Raw genomic sequence first — 21,998 nt, forward strand, 5'->3', positions numbered from 1 at the left:
AAGTATAAGTTTTCCCAGGCACTCATAGAAGAAATCAATTCTTCAGAGATTTTTAATTATACGTCAATAGTATATAGTTAGACGATAAGTAATGGCAGAAAGTCTTCAATAATTTAGACTGATTTATTTCTCATCTCTTTATTCCTCACAAATTTGAAAATAGGTACAGTGAAGTTAGTAATTAGGTGTTTTCTTTGAACTCAAAATGAAGGTCTGCTTATGAATATCTTCTCCAATGACTGAAATCCTAAGTATTGGATTAGACTCATGTGCATTTTCTACCGTTTACTTATTCCAGGTCTCATTTGAAATAAAAAATATTTAAGTTTGATGTTTCAGATTGTAAACAGATGTCGCCACAGTTTAATCTCTATTTTCACTGGAGCCGTAGATTTATATACTTGTTTTCTTTTGGGGATTGAAACATCAGAAAGGTTATCAGATCATGAAACAGATGGGCTCTGATTGTTTGTGATTAAAATGTTTCCTTCTGTGGACGCTGTCCGACTTGGCAGACCCGGGAAGTGGTTTTCCAGATGCAATCTAGTCATTGGGAGTTTAGGTGCATTGCTGATGGGCAGTCTCTCTTTTTCTCTGCCTCAGTCTTTTCGGCATTTCTTACTTTATTTTAGAATATCCGAGATTCCATCATAAAACAGATTGAAATATGTAATAATTTGGAACAGTGGGGCGACTTTGCATTGAAAGAATTACACCCACTGGATCTCCATGCAACAAAGAATATTATACTGAAACACAGAACACAACTTGATGAAACGAACCACAAGGTACAGAGTTGTAAAGATGCCCTCAAAGCTCTGGAGGACTTTCTGGCTTCTCTGAAAACAGCTGAACTCCCTTTTGAGCTTGTTACAGACCTGTCAGCCTCAGATACACAGGTGGTACCAGAAAACACTTTGACAATAGAAAATAAAGAAGGAGAAACCAATCTGATGAAGGACAAGGCCAGACATTTGGATGAACGTTTGAAGATGCTTGGTATAAGCTTTAAAGATGCTGAACGGGGTGACGACACCTGTGAAAAACTTGTTGATGCTTTGTCCAAAAAGTTATTTGAGACACATGGCTATGGCGTGCAGGAGGAGTTCACTGAAGACAAGTTACTAGAGATTTGTACTTTCAAAAATAATGAACTCCTGAAAAATATTCAAGATGTGTGCAATCAAATCAGTAAAATCAGTCTTAAGGATCCCACTGCTCCAGCTGTGAAACAACGGTAAGTCTCATGTCCGTCGATGTCCCCATGCGGGATGATACTCCTCTGTATTTTCAGTATGTCTTAGGTGAAAGAAATTCTTTCTGTGTCTTTCTACTTCTGTTCCATCCTGCTCTATTCAGTGTTCAGCATGCTTTTCTGTAGGCACTTCAAACAAGCTTCCCTTTTGTTGACAGTGTGCCTTTACAAAATGTTATATGATTTTTTTTCTCCCTAAAGTGTACATTTCATGGACAAAGGAGTAATGAAATAAGATGCATGTAAAGTACTTGAGTTCCTTCAAAGTCCCTTTAGCGCTCTGGTCTTTATTACGGGGTTCTCATGAGGAGAGAAGACCTAAAAAACTCCACACACGGGGTACTAAAGAAAGAAAGAAGTGGTAAAGGATACGCATGCTACACCGTGTCCCTACTTGTTGCTGAATTATTTGGTCTCCTGCTCTCCTCCCAGCAGGATGGGGATGGGGACAGAGTGGGACGGCATGGGACTGGATGCAAGAGGTCAGCCAAGGTTAGTTTTGATTCTGGAGACTGAGCAGAATTGCCTGGTAAACTGAGGCAGGCAGGCTTTGTACGAGTGCCGTGATTTTAACTCTCGTGTTCAGAGCCAGCCTCCAGGTCCCGCAAGTGATAATGCTAGCAAGTTACCTCTGTGGCAGTCTCCGCCCCTTTCTAAATCTTTCCCACATCCTGTCTCCTCTGCCCACCAAGTCCCTCAGGCTCAGTGCTCTCTTGAGACTCTTCACTTGACCAAGCTCTTCCCTCTGAAACTGTCCTGTGCTAACGGTCTCAGTGAGACTTTTATTCCTACAGTGCCCAGTTCTTAGTGAGGTGTTGAACTAATTACTAATGTGTTATTTATTGTTAATAAATATTTATTCTTTATTCATAAATAATAAGTAATAAATAAGTTCCATGTTAATTTATACATGAAAAACTGTACATCGATAAACAATAAATTGCTTTAATTTTTTTTTAATTTTTTTTTAACGTTTATTTACTTTTGAGACAGAGAGAGACAGAGGATGAACGGGGGAGGGTCAGAGAGAGAGAGGGAGACACAGAACCCGAAACAGGCTCCAGGCTCTGAGCTGTCAGCACAGAGCCCGACGCGGGGCTCGAACCACCCAGGCGCCCCAAATTGCTTTAATTTTTAATTTAGCTACCAATACAACAAATACGTGTTGTGTGCCGGGTACTATTTTAGGTACTGCGGATAGAGGAGTTAGCACAAAAGACAAAAGCTCTTGTTCCTGATGGAGTCTTATCTAGTGAGAGGAGTAAGATATTCAATATGTTTGATAGTGATAAAAGCTATGAAGAAAAATCGAACAAGGACGGAGGAGGGGGTTGTAATTCAAAAAGGGTCATCAAGAGTTTTACTGAGAAAGTAACTTTTGAGTCAGATGGGATGGATGAGAGAGCTGGCCCGGTGACTCCTGGGAGGAAGAGCCTTCCAGGCCGAGGGAGCAGTAGGTGTGAGAATGAGCCTGGCATGTTTGAGGAGAGGCAAGGAGTTGGGAAAGTCAACAGTGAGGGGAAGAAGTATGAAAGGGGATCAGAACGGGTGGGATGGGGCTTAGCTCAGGTAACCTGTGGGCCATGAGATAGCTTTGGCTTTTTCTTTGAGTAATATGGGAAGTCATTGGAGGGGTCCGAGCAAATGGAAATGATTTGGTTTTCACTGTAACAGGCTCTCTCTGGCTCAAGTGTTGAGAACGGTGTAAGAGTCAAGGGAAGATACAGGAAGTCTAGGTTCACCTATGGTAGTGATCCAGGTGAGGAATGATGGTAGCATGGACCAGTGGTGAGGTGGCAAAAAGGGCTAAGATTCTGGATAAATTCTTAAGATAGAGTCCACAGTTATATAGGTTATATGTACACATCGTACATAGCTTATAAGAAAGATTGGAGTTGAGAATGATTCCAAGCTTTGACTTGAGCAACTAGAAGAATGGAGTTACCATTAACTGAGATGAGAAAGAATGAAGTTTATCAGGTACTGATCAAGTGTGCTCAGTTTTAGAAATGATAGGTTCAAGATACTTATTTGACGTTCAAATACGAATATCAACAAGACTCTTAACGACAGATGGAGTCAGGAGAGGGGGCTGAGCATTTAGAATGCCGTGTAGAGTCGTGAGATGGGTGACATTGCCCGCGGAGGGAGGTCAGACAGACAAGGGAAGAGGTCCAAGCTGTTTACTCCAGGCACTCCATGTTAAGAGATCAGGGAGATGAGGAGGAACCAGGGAACGAAACCAAGAAAGAGTGGCCAGTATAGGAGAAGGGAAATCAAGAGAGTCCTGGGGTCAAGTGAGAAGACCTTTCAACAAAGAGAAGTGGTCAGCTGTGTCAAATGCTGCTGACCCGTGAAGGAAGCAAAGGTTGAGAATGGAACATGGGTTTAGCAACATGAAGGTTACCCAAGATCTTGGCAAGCAGTTTTGGAGGAGTGGGTAGAGAGTGAAATCCTTATGGGAGTGGATTCCAGAGAGAATTGGAAGAAAGGAGGTAGAGAAGTGAGTACCTGAGAAAAGCAATTTAGACCTGGGTGAATGGAGTTAACTCTTCCAGGGTTAGTTTGCAGATTAAAACCCTTAGGTCAAATGAATCCTTTTTGATGGGGAAGAGCTTTTTGTACACAAGGTAGAAATGCAACATTTCCTTGCACGTTCCTTTCTCCTCGGCTTCCTCTGCTCTTCCTTAGGAGCTTGCAGGGCACGTTCACCTGTCTCTTGTCCTTTCTCCATGTCACACTCTCTTTCCCGTTTGCACCCACTCATATTCTTTGTCTGGTTTCTCTCAGGTGCATATCTACCTTCTTTACAAGTGTGTTCACCACAGAAAAATGTCACTGCTTATGGTTTTGTATATTTATTATGTTTAAAGTACCGAATTAGTATTCTGGAAATGCAAAGAGCCTGCGAACTCTCTAATAAGAGTGTGTAATTTTGGCATAATAGTTTGAGGGCAAATTACAGTGAGAGTGCCTCCCCCAAATTGCCCTTATTTGTGTTGAATCAGAGTGGCCAATCATCGGTTATCAAACTTTTCTCTTTCGTAATCAAGGAAAAAAGCACTAATGAAACTGGATAAGGATCTAGATGAATATGAAGAAGAGAAGAAATGCTTGCAAGAAATGGTCAATTGTCTTCCGCAGTTCAGAGATGGCCGAGAAAAATCGCTGAATCAACAGTGCCAAAATACGGCACTTTTGTGGGAGAATACAAAAGCTTCGGTCACTGAATGGTAAGGAAAAAAATCCCTCCCAAATCTGAAAAATTGTGTGTAGCACAATCAACTTTTTGAACTATGTTGAAAACACATCCCCATGGACCTAACGGAGGAACAAGCGTAAGCATTTCATACTGGAAGCTCATGAGACCAATGTCTGGGGCAAGATCTGGAGTCCTAGATTGTATTGCCCAATGAATTTAAGAGGTTTATCTAAGAGGAATAACAAATAACCAGTGTATTTATTATTATTATTAGTTCTCTACCTGTATTCGTTTTCTATTGCTGTTCTGTAACTAGTTACCAGAAGTTTAGTGGCTTAAAAACAACACAAATTTATCTTACAGTCTGGAGGCTAGAAATTCTGAAATCAAGCTGCCTTCCTTTCTTGGAGGCTCTAGGACAGAATCCGTTTCCTTGCCTTCTAGAGGCCTCCTGACTCCTACTACTTTCCTTGCTGTGTGTCCCCTTCCTCCATCTTTTTTTTTTTTTTCTTTCTAAATGTTAATTTTTGAGAGATAGAGCATGCAAGCTGGGGAGGCACAGAGACGGCAGGGAAAGAATCCGAAGTGGGCTCTGTGCTGATAGCAGCAAGCCTGACGTGGGGCTCAAACTCACGAATTGTGAGATCATGACCTGAGCCAAAGTTGGACGCTCAACCAACTGAGCCACCCTTCTTCATCTTTAAAGCTAGCCATGTGGTCTCTTCAAATCTTAATCTGGCTATTTCTCCCCTCCTCTCATTTCTTTTTCTGTTGTCACTCTGACCCTCCTGTCACCTTCTTATAAGGGGCCTTGTGATGATATTGCACCCACACAGATAATTCATGGTAATATTCCTATTTTAAGTTAATCCTTAACTTAATCACACCGGTTGGTGATTCTGCTGAATGTTCTCCATCCATGCCTTCTTTCCCTAACTCTCTGTCTGGAGGTAGAAGTGGTCAGGAGGGCTGATCCCTAGCTGACTGTACCAGCCAAGCCAAGGGGTCCAGTTAGGACAGGAAGTTACTAGTAGGAGATTTGAAGACAAGCAGAGAGAGAGAGGTCAAGGCGATCTTAACCCCCTCCCTTTCCAGCAGGTGGTTCTGGCAGCCCCTACTGGCAGCCTCCTCTCTGGCTCAGGGCACTTCCCCCTTTCCCCTGAGGCCGAGTGGTGTATCTGTTTTTCTCTAGTTCGTGTCTCGGCTCCCTGAAAGTTTCCCTTAACTCTGCCCGCATCAGTGGTCCTTTTACACAGAACTCTGTCTGAGGGCACCTCCTGTTTTCTACTGGAACCTGAATGTACAGAAGTTAAGATAAAGCCTGTCTGTGGTATTCAATCTACTGTACCCCTTGATTTTTGTACAGGAAAGAAATTGAGGTCCAAAGAGGCTAAAGTCACATGACTGATGAGTGCCAGCCGTAACTAGAAATCAGGTCTCCTAACTGCTTCATTATTTGTATTACTTTACTTTTTTCAAAGGGCTAGCTCTAGAATGAGCAAATAGACATAAACAAACTGTGACTTGCTGAATTAGTATGGAAACAATCTCCAAGAATAGTGCTAGGGAGGCCCTGTTTTCCAAGATATAGTTTGGTTAATGATGAAACTGAGATGCCGATTCCTTAAGATTATGAATCCTGTGTTTCTTCCTAGAGCTACATCTGGTAATTTTTTTTTTTTTTTTTTTTTTTTTTTGCTATTGAAGTAGTGAAAATCATAATCCAGTGCTTTTTTAGACCATCCCTTTGCCAGATAAGTATGTATGCCATCATTCTTAGGTTAAATTGGTAAAACAATATGCGGAACCATGTCAAGAGGAAAAATCCTTCTGTAACGTATTAGTCGTTATTGTAGGATACTTACAAAGAGAGAGAATGGTTTCCCTATTCTTAGAGATTTACCTGTTTTACTTTTTTCTTCTTTTTTTTTCCATAGCCTTGACCAATGTGAAAGAGTCTTGGAGCTCTTAAAACAGTATCAGAATTTTAAAAGTGTCTTGACAACTTTGATTCAAAAAGAAGAGAATGTCATCTCCCTTCAGGCTTCCTACATGGGAAAAGAGAACCTGAAGAAAAGGATAGCAGAGGTGAGTCCCGATTCCAAAGGGAACTCTACACCGTGGCCTCAACAATAAAGAGGATATTATAAATGGAGTCATTTTTGAAACTCGGCTTACAAGAACGGTGACCGTTTTACGAGATATCTAAGACCTTACTGAATTTGTTACTAGGGCTTGAAAAAAACCCAGTCCCCAAGTTAACGCTAGGTTGCTTCTGTTTGGTTCTTGATACTGTTGGTGTGGTTCTGCTGGAGTCTGGGGTCACCCCTGCTCCTACCTCTGTACAATTTCGACAGTCTTTGCACTGACCTTCTACCCAAAAGGAAACTGAGGCTTCATTTTAGGCTTGAGAGAATGAAGGTAGTGGGAAAACCCCTCTGTTATTAGTAGACAAAGGAATAATTATGTTTTTATTTATTGGCTTTCTGTAAAGGTGTGTGAGTGTATGTCCATGTTGTTCCATCTGTATTCATAGCCTAAGCAATCACAGCATATTCAAAGAAGAGTAACACTTTTGGACACTAGGTGTCATTATTTTCTGCGATTTTATGTGGTTATCAACCAGAATGGCAGAAGAATGGAATCGTTGAAGGACACTGCCTGCTACACGATGTGACTGCACACCAGGAAGTTGCTTTTCCTAGAGGCTTTATGGTTTGATGAGAGAGAATCAACCAGATGCCTGCAGACAATTTAGTCTTTATCTAGAACTCTTATCCCTGAAGCCGAAGGTGCAGGGTGCAGACACATGACCAGAGCTATAGATGAGGAATAGCCTTAGTCTGAGACTCGCTTTCTCAGACTCAGTTTCTTGGAACTGATCAATCACAGAGAGCCTTGTTTGGACACCAGTTGTACAATATGTGACTGTGTAACTGATTTCCTATGAGATTTAAATGAGGAAGGCCACCAAAACCATGAGCAGACAGTGCTCAGAAGCAACCTGTCTGCTTCCATCCAGCAGAGGTAGCTTTGGGTTTTGGTGGTCTTGGGATCTAGAAGGATCCTGTCATCATCCCAGGGGATTTAAAGAGCTGTGGGTTTTCTTCATTCCCAGTAAATTCAACATGACCAGCCTTAACAAGATTGACCTCAACCTTGTGTCCCAATTTACATAGCTACTCTTCTGCTATGGCCCTGATGCCAGTTTCCCAACGTGTACTATTGTGTCAGGATCAAAATCTGCCTTATTCACAGATCCTGAGTCCCTACCTTGTATACTGAACAGATATCTAGTCTCTCTTGACTTGCACCTATTCTTGATTTGTGCTAATCCTCCTCAGTTCTGGAATCCCTGCCTTTGTCTCGTTAAGTGGAATCCCATTACCAATAGAAAGTCTTTCCTTTCCTGATCAGGTGAAGTAGCAACTGTAAAGTGCCTAGGACTTCATCAGCACCTAAATGAGTGTTAGTCCTAATGACCCACCCTGTGTATGGCTGTGAACACTCTCTCTTCTCGGGTATATGAGCATTCCTCCTGCCACCTATAACTGTGAACTGTACTTTCTGGATAAGTTATTTATCTGATGAATAAAACTTACTTCATCACCCAGAAGCGCTGTTGGGCTGGGGTGCCATACTTGTGGATCTGCCAGGTTGACCCCATCCTTTGAATGCTGGGCAGAGGCAGCCATGTTGTTCCCTGGGCCAGTTTGCTCTGGGCCTATGATGGGAGGGGCAGCCTGATGGTCTCTGAGTCACTTTTGGGTCATTCTTCTCCTGTCTTGAAGACTAATGCGTGCCTTCTGTTGAGATGGCTGGTCTATACCAATCTCCTTGTGAAAGGGTCTTTTGGCCATTGTGTTAGTGTTCTCATTTTTTGGCAATGTGGTATGAATATGGATAGACTGAGAATTTTCCAGATTTTTCAGTTCTGCTTCCCTTTTACTTAGCAATTCCATCTTTGAATCATTTATGTTTTCTTACCTTTTGCTGTAAGCAGTCAAGGAGGAGCCAGGTCACATCTTCAGCACTTTGCCAAAGACGTAACTTCAGCTAAATATTCAATTTCATTGCTAGCTCGTTCTACCTTCCACAAAAACACAAGAACACAAACACAGTTCAGTCCAGTTCTTTGCCACTTGATAACAAGTATCTCCTTTTCTCCAGATCCAACATCATGTTCCTCATTTCTGTCTGCAACCTCATGGAAATGGCCTTTAGTATCTACATTCCTTTAGTGTCTACATTCCTTTAGTATCTACATTCTGTTCATCATTACTTAGTTATTCTGTAAGAAGATTGAGCCTTTCTCTCAGCTCTCCTCTTTTCTTTCTGAGCCCTCACCAGAATCGCCCTTAACCATCATTTCAGGGCAATACTGGCTTTTTCTAGCAGACTTCTCAAAAGTCTTCCAGCCTCTACCCATAACCCAGTTCTAAAGCCTCTTCTACATTTTTTGGTATTTATTACAGCAGTACCCCACTGCTCGGTACCAATTTCTGTCCTACTCTCTTCAGGCTGTAATGAAAAAAAAATACCATACGTTGGATGGCTTATAAACAACAATAATTTGGGGTGCCTGGGTAGCTCAGTTGGTCAGGCGTCTGACTTCAGCTCAGGTCATGATCTCATGGTTCATGAGTTCGAGCCCCGCGTCAGGCTCTGTGCTGACGGCTCAGAGCCTGGAGCCTGCTTCAGATTCTGTGTCTCCATCTCTCTGCCCCTCCCCAGCTTGCAGTCTGTCTGTCTTTCTCAAAAATAAATAAACATTAAAAAAATTTTTTTAATAAAAAAATAAACAACAGAAATTTATTTCTCACAGTTCTGGAAGTTGAGAAGTACAAAAGCAAGGTCCCTGCAGATTTGGGGTCTGGTGGGGGCTTGCTTCCTGGTTCATAGATGGCTGTCTTCTTGCTGTGTCCTTAGATGGAGGAAAGGGCAAGAGAACTCTCTAGGGTCTCTTTTATAAGGGCACTAATTCTATGTATGAGGGCTTCACCCTCATGACCTCATGCCCTGCCAAAGGACCCACCTCCAAATACCATCACTATGGGGTTTAGAACAACAGCCTCTATGGTTTCTTATTAACATAAAAATTCATAGTTTCTTATTTCAACAGCAATTTTATTTCATTTTTTAACTTCTAACTTTGTTTTGCCTGTCACAACAAAGTTTATTATGAAAATAGGCTGGTATGGATAAGGACAGAGCAACAGCAATTTTAACCATGGATAGATCAAAGAATGAGGACTTTTAATAAATTATTCCTGTGCATATGATTTCACATATGCAAAATATATAGTAATAATATAGTTCATTTACACACGTCCTCATAAATGGAAGCTAGTATAATAAAGTTTAATTTTTTATTATTTTAAATAATGCTGTAGGGTGGAGAAGAGTAAGAGTAATAGTAATATGAAGTAATAGAATATGTAATAGTAATATGAAGTACTATTCTAATAGTAATAGAAGAGTAAGAGTAATATGAGAGAGTAAGGTTTACAGTAACGTACAGAGAACTCATAGAAATTAGTGAGTAAACTACTGAGATCCAAGTGGATATTTGTACACAGGAAACAAATTGGCAATTGTGAAAAAAAAGAGACATAGTTGAACCTCATGAGTAATCAAAGGAAACCAAAGCTACTCCAAAATACCTCTGTTGGCCTTTTGATAGTCAATGAGATGTCTGCTGTTTATGTTGCTGGTCAGAGAGCATATTGACACTACTCTTTTGGAAAACATTTTGACAGTATTATTCAAGATCCTTGAAAATACGCCTCCCATTTGACCAGATATTTTTCTTCTAGGATTAATCTTAAATATGGAAGATTCTTAATACCAAAGACATTCCTTGCAGCACTTTAAAATGTACTAATTTCCTTCTTTCTTCACTGGCCAAACCATACCCCCCTCCACTCCAATGACTGACTTGCCTCAGAAGCTGGAAAATCCTGAGGCCAGCAAAATTGGTTTTGTTTGCAAATAAGAGTATCATGTGGCTTTGAGGTTTTAAGTAACACTGCTACCACTACTAAAAATGATAACGGTGATGATAGTAAAAGCTTCGGCCATTGATGGCTTGGCCATGATGTGCCAAGTTCTGCACACATTATTGTATGGTTTCATTCCCAAATAATCCTTCAAGGGTTAAGTATTAACCCTGTTATATTGATGAGAAAACCAAGGTTTAGAGAATTTTAGAAGTAACTGTAGGGTTTGTAATGTTATTTACACGGTGTTAAGAATGAAGAACAAAGGAATTCCTCACCCTGCCCTGTCAGTTTTCCCAATTTCTTGTGGGATTGTCAAAGGAGATACATACTCAAAAAATAAGAACAAATAGTATTGCTTTATTGTAAGTTGCGTGAGTGCCCAATACCCCAGCAGGTTCTCTGGGAAGATGTGGTTCAAGCATCAGGCCAGCCTAAATGCTTACAAGGCCTTTTTGTCCTCCAGATCGAAATCCAAGTCTTAGAATCTTATCACAGAGTAGCTCAGATATGGATACAGGGACCTGGGTTCTTCATCTTATGTCAAGATAGGTTCATAATGCTGGTCTCAAGGATCTTACCTGTTAAATGATAAGAAGCAGAAAAAAGAACCATATCCACATATTGTATTTCTCAGGCACGCTGATCCTGCTTACCAGTAACGTCTAATTTATGTCTTGGAATTTGGACAGATTAGCATCTTCCTCTGTAACCAAGGCAAAAAGTGAGGATAGAGGTTAAGTGACTTTCCCAAGATTATATGGCTGATAAATGGCATAATCATGATTTAATCCCAGGTCTGTGTGACTACAAAGTCATGTTTCAATCATCGTAATATTGCCTTCTCTGTAAATGTTTGAAATACATATATGGCGGAAATAAAAATTAACTTTGTGTTGTCTCTTCCCCCTTTCTCATCTGTAGAGGTTTGGTCACAAAGGCATTTTAAAAATTAATAAAATCACGAATTCCCTTTATGAAATGTATAAGAGCCTAAGCATTTATTATTATATTGAGAATCTTTTAGTATGGTATTTGGCATATGAGCAGTTTACATATTTGCTGGAATAATATGTTACTTTGTGATGTAAAATTATATTTTGTGATGAATTACATACCGTCTTCGGAAACAATCCATTTCTGTAGTATGTATTTGTAGTGTGATGCTTTGCACCAGTGGCTGAAATATGATATCACTGAGAACTTTTGTCTTTCAAACCATAGAAACCTGGATGTTTATCTAGGATATGGGGCCAGATTTCCACTCTCTTTAATGAAAGACAGAAGTGCAAGAGTAAGACTAAAGGCTAGAATGTCAGGGGACCATTCAAGTTTGGGAAAAGACAGAGTGAGCCTACTTGCCTTTATTCTACCCTTTCGATGTATTGTGGAACAAAACCCACAGTTCCTGTCAGTGCTAAAGATACCCTCTCCTGCTTTTTCTTTTCTCTTCACCCAGTGGCGGCATATGTCAGTGTAACAACAGAGGTCTTTGAATGTATTGAAAATTACGCCATATAATTGAACAAATTCTTTTTCCCTTTGATTGAACAAAAATGTATTATGCCCATTGCAGAGGCTTGTGCCAGGAGGAAAAACACTGGAGTTTGCAATCGGCTTTGAAGGTGTATCATTCAGCATCCAGTCAGGAGACAGAAACCCCCCCCAGTAATTTTTTTTCTATTTTAGAATTTTTATTCAGTTATTATTATTATTATTATTTTATCTTTCTTTTTCTTTCTATAATTTATTTTTTATAATTTCCATCCAAGTTAGTTAGCAAATAGTGCAACAATGATTTCAGGAGTAGATACCTTAATGCCCCTTGTCCATTTAGCCCTTCCGCCCCTCCCACAACCCCTCCGGTCACCCTGTGTTTGTTCTCCATATTTAAGACTCTCTTATGTTTCGTCCGCCTCCCTGTTTTTATATTCTTTTTGCTTCCCTTCCCTTATGTTCGTCTGTTTTCTATCTTAAAGTCCTCCTATGAGTGAAGTCATATGATATTTGTCTTTCTCTAATTTCCCTTAGCATAATACCCTCTAGTTCCATCCACGTAGTTGCAAATGGCAAGATTTCATTCTTTTTGATCGCTGAGTAATACTCCTCAGTTTTTATTATTTTGATTAAATTTTTATTTTGAGATAATTATAGATTCACATGCGGTTGTAAGAAATTATACAGAGAAATCCTGAGTACCCTTTACTGTAAGTTTCCCCAGTGTTAAATCTTATAAAACGACGTAGTACAATATTGCAGTCAGGACACTGCCATTGATACAGTCAAGATCAAGAATGCTTCCATCACCACGAGGATCCCTCATGCTGTCCTTTTATAGCCCTACCCTTTTTCCTCCTGTACATACACATACAGTATGTAACTTGGGAATTGGCTATTTCACACTCAGCATAATTCTCTGGAGATTCACTCAGATTCTTGCATGTGTTGGTAGTTTGTTCCCTTTTCTTGCTGTGTAGTTTTCCATGGTATGGATGTAACCACAGTTTGTTCCATTACTGGCCGCTGAAGGGCATCTGGGTTGTTTATAATTTCGGGCTATTACAAGTAAAGCTGCTATAAACACATTCATATAGGGGTCTTTATGTGAATGTAAGTTTTTATTTCTCAGGGTTAACTGTGTAGGAGTGCAGTTGCTGGCCTGTATGTTAATCGTGTATTTAGTTTTTAGAGAAACTGCCCAACTACTCCCACCAGCGTTGTGGAATGATCCAGTTTCTCTGCATCGTTGCCAGCATTAGATGCTGTCTCAATTTTTTTTTTTTTTTTTTAACTCATGCTGATAGGTATGTAGTGGTATCACATTATGGTTTTAATTTGCATCTTCCTAATTGCTAATGGTATTGATAATCTTTTCTCGTGCTTGTTGGCCATCTGTATGTCATCTTGGGGGAATTATCTCTTCATATCTTTTGCTTATTTACACTAATTAGATTTGTTTTGTTTTGTTACTGTTGCGTTTTGAGCATTCTTCTTATGTTCTAGATACTAACCCTTTGTTAGGCGATTTGCAAATACTTTCTCCTAAACTGGAGCTTGTCTTTTCATCCTCATAACAGGGTCTTTTGCAAAGCAAAAGGTTTTCATTTCTGTAAAGTACTATTTATCGTTTTCTCCTTTCATGCATTGTACTTTTGGTGTTAAAATCTAAGAGTCTTCGTGTAGCTCAAGATCCTGAAGATTTTCTCATATTTTTTTTCCTAGAAGTTTTATAGTGTTATGATTTACACTTAAGCCCGTCATCCATTTAGAGTAAGTTTCTATATAAGGTATGAGACTTAGGTCTAGAGATGTCTAGTTGCTCCAGTGCCATATATTGAAAAGGCTCTCTTTCCTCCATTGAATTGCTTTTGCACTTTGTCAAAAATCAGTTGGGCAAACTCTTTGGGTCCCCTTCCAGTTCACTGTTCTTTTCCATTGATCTATGTGTCTATCTCTTTGCCAAGACCACATTATCTTTATTACTGTACCTCTATGATAAGTCTTAAAATCAGGTAGACCGATTCTTCCTACTTTCTTCTTCTTTTTCAAATGTTTTAGGTCTTCTAGTTTGTTCAGCATGCCATATAAATTTTATCTATCTATCTGTCTAAGGGAAAAAGAAAATTCAGGGAACTTACCACCAAATTGGTGTTCAGGAGCTGGTCTTGAACTCTCCACTTCTTGAACTCTCCACTTTTCATTCTTCCTGAGTTTGTTTCTTATATGATATCCAGGGATTTTAGTTGTACTTAATGGGAAGAATAGGGAAAATTATGTCTACTCCATATTTCCAGAAATGGAAGTCCCCTGCAGTGTATACTTTTTTAGGTGTTTGCCTATGAGAAATCTATTTTCAAATTTTATATTGTTGTTAAAAATGCTCAGGTAAGACTGGAAAGCTGAGTGAAACATTACATTCGTCAACACTCAAATTTTATTTTGTAGTTTAAGACCATCGGCCTTTTGATAATACAGTATTTTACCTTCCATGTTAGAAATGATATTGGGGGTTAACAAATGGTGCTGGGAGAACTGGACAGCAACATGCAGAAGGTGGAAACTAGACCACTTTCTCACACCATTCACAAAAATAAACTCAAAATGGATAGAGGACCTGAATGTGAGACAGGAAACCATCAAAACCCTAGAGGAGAAAGCAAGAAAAGACCTCTCTGACCTCAGCCACAGTAATTTCTTACTTGACACATCCCCAAAGGCAAGGGAATTAAAAGCAAAAATGAACTATTGGGACCTCATGAAGATAAAAAGCTTCTGCACAGCAAAGGAAACAATCAACAAAACTAAAAGGCAACCAACGGAATGGGAAAAGATATTTGCAAATGACATATCGGACAAAGGGCTAGTATCCAAAATCTATAAAGAGCTCACCAAACTCCACACCCGAAAAACAAATAATCCAGTGAAGAAATGGGCAGAAAACATGAATAGACACTTCTCTAAAGAAGACGTCCGGATGGCCAACAGGCACATGAAAAGATGCTCAACGTTGCTCCTCATCAGGGAAATACAAATCAGAACCACACTCAGATATCACCTCACGCCAGTCAGAGTGGCCAAAATGAACAAATCAGGAGACTATAGATGCTGGAGAGGATGTGGAGAAACGGGAACCCTCTCGCACTGTTGGTGGGAATGCAAATTGGTGCAGCCACTCTGGAAAACAGTGTTGGAGGTTCCTCAAAAAATTAAAAATAGACCTACCCTATGACCAGCAGTAGCACTGCTAGGAATTTACCCAAGGGATACAGGAGTACTGATGCCTAGGGGCACTTGTACCCCAATGTTCATAGCAGCACTCTCAACAATAGCCAAATTATGGAAAGAGCCTAAATGTCCATCAACTGATGAATGGATAAAGAAATTGTGGTTTATATACACAATGGAGTACTACGTGGCAATGAGAAAGAATGAAATATGGCCCTTCGTAGCAACGTGGATGGAACTGGAGAGTGTGATGCTAAGTGAAATAAGCCATACAGAGAAAGACAGATACCATATGGTTTCACTCTTCTGTGGATCCTGAGAAACTTAACAGAAACCCATGGGGGAGGGGAAGGAGAAAAAAAAAAAAAGAGGTTAGAGTGGGAGAGAGCCAAAGCATACGAGACTCTTAAAACCTGAGAACAAACTGAGGGCTGATGGGGGGTGGGAGGGAGGGGAGGGTGGGTGATGGGTATTGAGGAGGGCACCTTTTGGGATGAGCACTGGGTGTTGTATGGAAACCAATTTGACAATAAATTTCATATATTGAAAAAAATGATATTGGGGGGCACCTGGGTGGCTCAATCAGTTAAGTGTCCAACTCTTGATCTCGGCTCATGTCGTGATCTGACAATTCATGGGTTCAAGCCCCCACCTCGGGCTCTGTACTGATGTTGCAGAAACTGCTTGGGATTCTTATTCTTCTTCTCTCTGACCCTCCCCGGCTTGTTCTCTCTCTTTCTCTCTCTCTCTCTCAAATAAAGAAAGAAAGCGAGAAATGATGTATTAAAGATATATTAGAGTTCTGTTTTATTCAGATGAGCATGGTTCTTCAACTTCCACAGATGATTACTGTTAGAGGAATCTAGGAACTGCCTTTTTTTATACTATTGAATGAAGGTTTTTGTTCTGTTTTGTTTTTTTGTAGACTGTTATTTCACCTGGACAGGAAACATGGCTTTAGATTATTACAATTATTTCATCATGCAGCGTGGGAAGAAATTTTGGTGTAGGATTACTGGTAAATGAGATGGTTAGGATTCTAAAAACTTTTTATTGAGAAAGTGGGAAAATAACAGCCTGCTTTAGAAAAGATAATGTACAAAGTACATATTAAAGTATTAATATAAAGTATTAATACGGAGTATCCTCTGTGATGATGTTGTGGATTTTTTTTTTAAGTTTATTTCTCTATTTGAGGTGAGGGGAGGAGAGGCAGAGAGAGAGGGGGAGAGAGAATCCTAAGTAGCCTCTGCATTGTCAGCACAGAGCCCAATGCAGGGCTCAAACTCACAAACTGCAAGAGATTCTGCCATGAGCCAAAACCAGGAGTCCAATGTTTAACCAACTGAGCCACCAGGTGTCCCTATATTGTTTTTAAGCTGAATAGCCAATAATAGAATTTTGGTTCTTACTAATTTTTCTATGTAAATCTATCAAAAATGTGTTAACCTAACTTTTTTTACAGATTGAAATTGTCAAAGAAGAATTTAATGAACATTTAGAAGTTGTAGACAAGATTAACCAGGTCTGTAGAAACCTACAATTTCATCTAAATAAAATGAGAAGTTTTGAAGAGCCTCCTTTTGAGAAAGAAGCTAATATTATTGTGGATAGATGGCTTGATGTGAGTGACAATTTAATTCATTAACAATCCTCTTTGATAACAAATCGATCTTCTCTGTTGTATCTTTAGTATTTTTATCTAATTACAAAGTTCAAAAGGGTTCATTGTAAAAATGTTCAAATAATATAAAATTTATGACTTAGGAATTATTAATTTTACCTGCAGAGTTAGACGCTACTAACAAATGGGTCTATACACGCAGATATAAAAGCACATACACAACTTACTTAAAATAAAGTAGTTAATATATTAACCATTCATGCAGGATATTCATGCTCAACTATGTATTTAATACAGTTTTGGTTGAGTAATAGTTATATTGTTATGAATTACAAATTAAGAATTTGTGTTATATTTTCATCTGAGTTTTTAAAAACACCTTTAATTTATTGCGGGTTAGAAATTAGGAAGACGATTGCTTTCAGTTGCCTGTAAGTGGCAGCAAAGTTGGTTTTTTTTTTTTTGTGGAAGAAAGAACTATGTTATGTGTTAAAGCACATTTTTTTTGTTGTTGATAAATAAAGCAAATTGTTCAACAAGCAAAGGCAAATTTTTATTTTAAAATAATGTGTGACTGAAACAATGGTTTTCATACTTTTTTTTTTTTTACCACTAAATGTGTTATTTCTGTTTTTTAATTATGGCAGATAAATGAAAAAACCGAAGACTACTATGAAAATCTTGGTCGAGCTCTAGCTTTATGGGACAAGCTTTTTAACTTAAAAAATGTCATTGATGAGTGGACTGAAAAAGTCCTTCGAAAAGTGGAATTACATCAACTGACTGAAGAAGAAAGAGAAAAGCTGAAGGTAATTTAACAGATAAAATGTATGCTCTTTTTGTACACAGTTGACATTGAATATTGAGCTTGCTTTCTTGAAGCAGCATAGAGAAATCACCAAGAAATGTTTTCTTTCTTTCATTATCCCTTGAGTGGGACCGCAATTCTCTTGTTTCCTTTGATATGTAGGAAGATGTTAGCAGGTGTTATTAATCTGGGGTTCACAGACACCCAAGTGGTTAGTGGATAAAATGACCTTATATGGGAAAAATTGCATCTTTACCTTTCTGAATGTCTAACCAAAATATAATGTGTTTCAGTTATGAATATAGTCAACAAACATAGCAGGATGAATGTTGTATGTGACTTTGTTATCAAGAAAGTCACAGGTATTTGGGGGTCATTATCTAGTTGTAACTGTTACCCTGTTCACTACTTTGAAATTATGGCTGTTAGTAGGGTCACTGCTAGATCTTCTTATTTAAGGTATTAATATAGAAACATACATATTACTATAGCACAAGTTATTTTTAATACTTTGATAACTGTAAGTCAATATAATTGTTTTCCTTTATATTTCTACATAATTTATCTTTTGTTTTTAAAATATTATTATGCATTCAAAAATAAATAAATAAATAAATAATAAAATATTATTATGCAAAGAGTCCACAGGATTCACCAGACTATCAGAAGCATTGTATGGTATAAGCAACATTAATAACTCCTGGAAGACACCCCACCAAATGCATAATTGTTCCCAAGTGGGAACCCCTGTCTCAGGGGTTGGCAGATTTTTTTTTTAAGGGGCCAAATTGTAAATATTTTAAGCTTGTAGATCATTTGGTCACAGTTGTCACAATTGATTAATGCTGCTGTTGTAGCATAAAAGCACTCAGTCATAGACGGTACATAAATGCTTGAAAGTAACTGGGTTCCCATAAAACTTTATTTATAAAAACAGACTGCCAGCCCTTAGACTATTAACCCCTGATCTAGATCATGATTATGAACCTTCATAATTTGAATCAAGCAGTCTCTCCCTCCGAAAGATTAGAAAAAAATACCAGACCCAGTATCAGAATCTTTATAGAGCTTCTTCTTCTTTTTTTTTTTTTTTTTTTATGAAATTTATTGTCACATTGGTTTCCCTATAACACCCAGTGCTCATCCCAACAGGTGCCCTCCTCAACACCCATCACCCACCCACCCTCCCTCCCACCCCCCATCAACCCTCAGTTTGTTGTCAGTTTTTAGGAGTCTCTTATGTTTTGGCTCCCTCCTTCTCTAGCCTTTTTTTTTTTCCTTCCCCTCCCCCATGGTCTTCTGTTAAGTTTCTGAGGATCCACATTAAGAGTGAAAACATATGGTATCTGTCTTCAAAAAAGGCTAGTTTTTAAAACAGTAATCTCAGGTTTTGCCATTTGGAAAGAATTTGTCTATTTTAACACTAGGAAGAATTTTTTCTAATTGTTTATATATTATTCATTTGGATCATATAAAATCTCTACCTTTGTAGATCAGAAAACATTCGAATATTGGCAATTATATGTGGTCCAATGTGACAGAAAAATGTATGTATGTGCACATGAAGCCTTTACAATATGCCAGGTCTAATGCTTCCCGTCTCATTTTTTTTCCTCAAATCTTTGTTATTTTATTCATTCTTAAATTCACATATCCACTTTTATACACTTGGAAAAGGTTTCCAGAAAGTGTAGAGATTTACGAGTTTCCTGTGTATATGATGATAGAAATTATGATTTTCTAGGTGTAAATGAACAAGTTCCTTAAAAATGCCTTGAAATGCAGGTTGTTTAAAACTTTGAAGTTAAGAACTGTAAACTACCAGCCTGTGAGCCAAATTCTGCCAACAGTGTGTGTGTGTGTGTGTGTGTGTGTGTGTGTCGTGCTTGCACATGTGCACGTGCACATGCGGGCACAGTTTATGTGTACAGATGTATGACATGTGATGCAGGCACTGCATTCTGATATAGCACAAGCCTGGCCCCTCTCTGTCGTCTTCTAGCTGGAATGCTTTGTTCAATTATAACATTTTCCTGACTCATAAAGCCACTTGGGTTTGTGACTCCCAGGACTCATTCAAAAAACAAGGGATTTGGGGAAATCCAAAGTTTCTCTCGGTTTCTATATATTAATACTCATAATCATGAGTACCAGAAAATAAGGTATAAGATAAAAAGGTATTATCCACTAATATTATGTTTTAGGAAGAGTTACAAGTCCACGAACAAAAATCTTCAGAGTTTTCTAAAAGAGTGGCTAAAATACAGTTTCTCCTTCAAAGCAGCGAAACGCCTCTTGAATTGCAGGTAAGAGAATTTTTATTTAACAGTTGCAATCAAAGCACTCTGAAGTAACTCATGTCCATAAACCAGAATTCTAAATCTTAAACCTAAAGTAAAATTAGGGGGCGCCTGGGTGGCTCAGTCAGTTAAGCGTCCAGCTTCGGCTCAGGTCATGATCTAGTGGCTTGTGGGTTCAAGCCCTGGGTTGGGCTGTGTGCTGACAGCTCAGAGCCTGGAGCTGCTTCAGATCCTGTGTCTCCTTTGTCTCTGCCCCTCCCCCACTTGCACTCTGTCTCTCTGTCTCTCTCTCTCAAAAACAAATAAACATTAAAAAAAATGTTTAAAAATAATTAAAATTAGGATCATTATTTAGTTCATCTTTATTCAATTCCTATATTAAGTCCAACTGAATTTTTAATACTTGGCATAGTTCATTATGTTTGTTTAGAGTAAGTATATATTTTTTTATTGTTTTATTAACTTATTTCCAGGCCTCTTGTGTGGAGCTGGAGATGTTGTCATGCTTCTGTTTGAAGGAAAGGGTTTCCTCTTGAGTGTCCTTTGGCCATAAGAAGGAGAATATGACTCGTGTGATTCTATGTTTATTAATGGCTAGATGGAGGAAGCAGGGAGATGGACCAAAGTGTGATTTTCTGTTGTGTGAAGAGATTTGTTACAATTTTTATTTAGGTAGAGCACATGGTGGCTGAGTATGAGCTCTGGAGTCAGACTTTCTGGGTGAGGTCCCAGCTCTGTCATCAGCTAGCTTTATGATCTTGGGCAAGTCAAGTTAGTTAACATTCTAAAGCCTGAATTTTGTCCATCAAGTGCTTACCACAATGCTGTTGTGTACATAATAAATGCTCAATAAATGCTGGCTATTTACTTTTCTGTATTTTTTTAAATGTTTATTTATTTTTGAGAGAGAGAGAGTGAGACAGAGCATGAGCAGGGGAGGGGCAGAGAGAGAGGGAGACATAGAATCGGAAGCAGGTTCCAGTCTCTGAGCCGTCAGCACAGAGCCTGACGTGGGACCTGAACTACAAACCGTGAGATCATGACCTGAGCCGAAGTCAGACGCTCAACCTACTGAGTCATCCAGGCGTCCCAATTTTTGTGTATGTTTTAATACATTTTCAAATGAGTGCCATGAGATGGTACCTCAATTGTTATGCTAGATAAAACTTGCTTTGGGGGGGGGGTAGGATTTTCAAATTAGTTTATTTTTAAAGTTCATTTATTTATTTGAGAGACAGAGAGCAAGCGAGGGAGGGGCAGAGTGAGGGAGAGTGTATCCCCACTTGGGGCTTGAACTCATGAACCGTGAGATCATGACCTGAGCTGAAATCAAGAGTCAGACGCTTAACCGACTGAGCCATCCAGGCACATTCCCGCCCCCCCCCCAACACCGCCCCCCCACCCAGCCCACAAATTAGTGTTTTAGAACAAAGACAGAATGTCAATCTCAGTTTTTCATGTTATTCTTTTTGAAACAATTTAAATTGTATCAGTGATGTAGAACAATGAGGAATTAATTCAATGTCTCAACTCATTCTCTAGCAATGCAGTTGTCTTAAAATCTAGTGAAATAAATTTGTTAATTTGACTTCATATATATCATGATTTCAGGTCATGGAGTCCTCTGTTTTAAACAAGATAGAAAATGTAAAAATGCATTTAACAGGAGAATCCAACTGCTCTGCGCTCAGTGGCCATACAGCTGAGCTAAGGGAGGATCTCGACCAAGCCAAGACTCAGATCGGAATGACTGAGTCCCTGTTAAAAGCCCTGTCTCCTTCCGACAGCTTAGAGATCTTTACTAAACTAGAGGTATGTCCCAGCTGCTTCTCTTCTGTGGTTCAGATTTATTTTCACGCTTATTTCTGATGACTTTGGCCTCTTGAAGTTAATGAAAAGTAGTAACTATTCAAAAAAATGAAAGTTGGGGGAAAAACCTCAGAAAAACAATTTGTGTTTATTTAGTTGAATTGCTTTGAGGGCAGTAATTATTTGATGTTAATTTGTGTTGCAGTATACATTTACCGGCTAAGATAAAGCGAATCCACTCAATAGAAAAATCATCTAGATTTTTACAAAAACAAT

The 21,998-nt window shown here is 39.0% G+C and overlaps 1 protein-coding gene across 12 annotated transcripts in view; it reads left to right on the forward strand.

The window, feature by feature from the left end:
* SYNE2 (spectrin repeat containing nuclear envelope protein 2) overlaps window positions 1-21,998 on the forward strand; it is a 343,315-nt gene that overhangs the window by 142,990 nt on the left and 178,327 nt on the right. For 11 of the 12 annotated variants that reach the window (XM_027065882.2, XM_027065880.2, XM_027065884.2 and 8 more), the window contains exons 30-36: window positions 633-1,237; window positions 4,309-4,488; window positions 6,395-6,545; window positions 16,647-16,805; window positions 17,453-17,614; window positions 19,818-19,919; window positions 21,525-21,725. In XM_027065882.2, coding sequence (XP_026921683.2) covers window positions 633-1,237; window positions 4,309-4,488; window positions 6,395-6,545; window positions 16,647-16,805; window positions 17,453-17,614; window positions 19,818-19,919; window positions 21,525-21,725 — 1,560 coding nt within the window. Of the gene's footprint in view, window positions 1-632; window positions 1,238-4,308; window positions 4,489-6,394; window positions 6,546-16,646; window positions 16,806-17,452; window positions 17,615-19,817; window positions 19,920-20,331; window positions 20,486-21,524; window positions 21,726-21,998 lie in introns of those variants that run through there. The other variant, XM_053224536.1, reaches the window with a different exon arrangement.

Source organism: Acinonyx jubatus, chromosome B3 (assembly GCF_027475565.1).
Source record: "Acinonyx jubatus isolate Ajub_Pintada_27869175 chromosome B3, VMU_Ajub_asm_v1.0, whole genome shotgun sequence".
Classification (NCBI taxonomy): Eukaryota; Metazoa; Chordata; class Mammalia; order Carnivora; family Felidae; genus Acinonyx; species Acinonyx jubatus.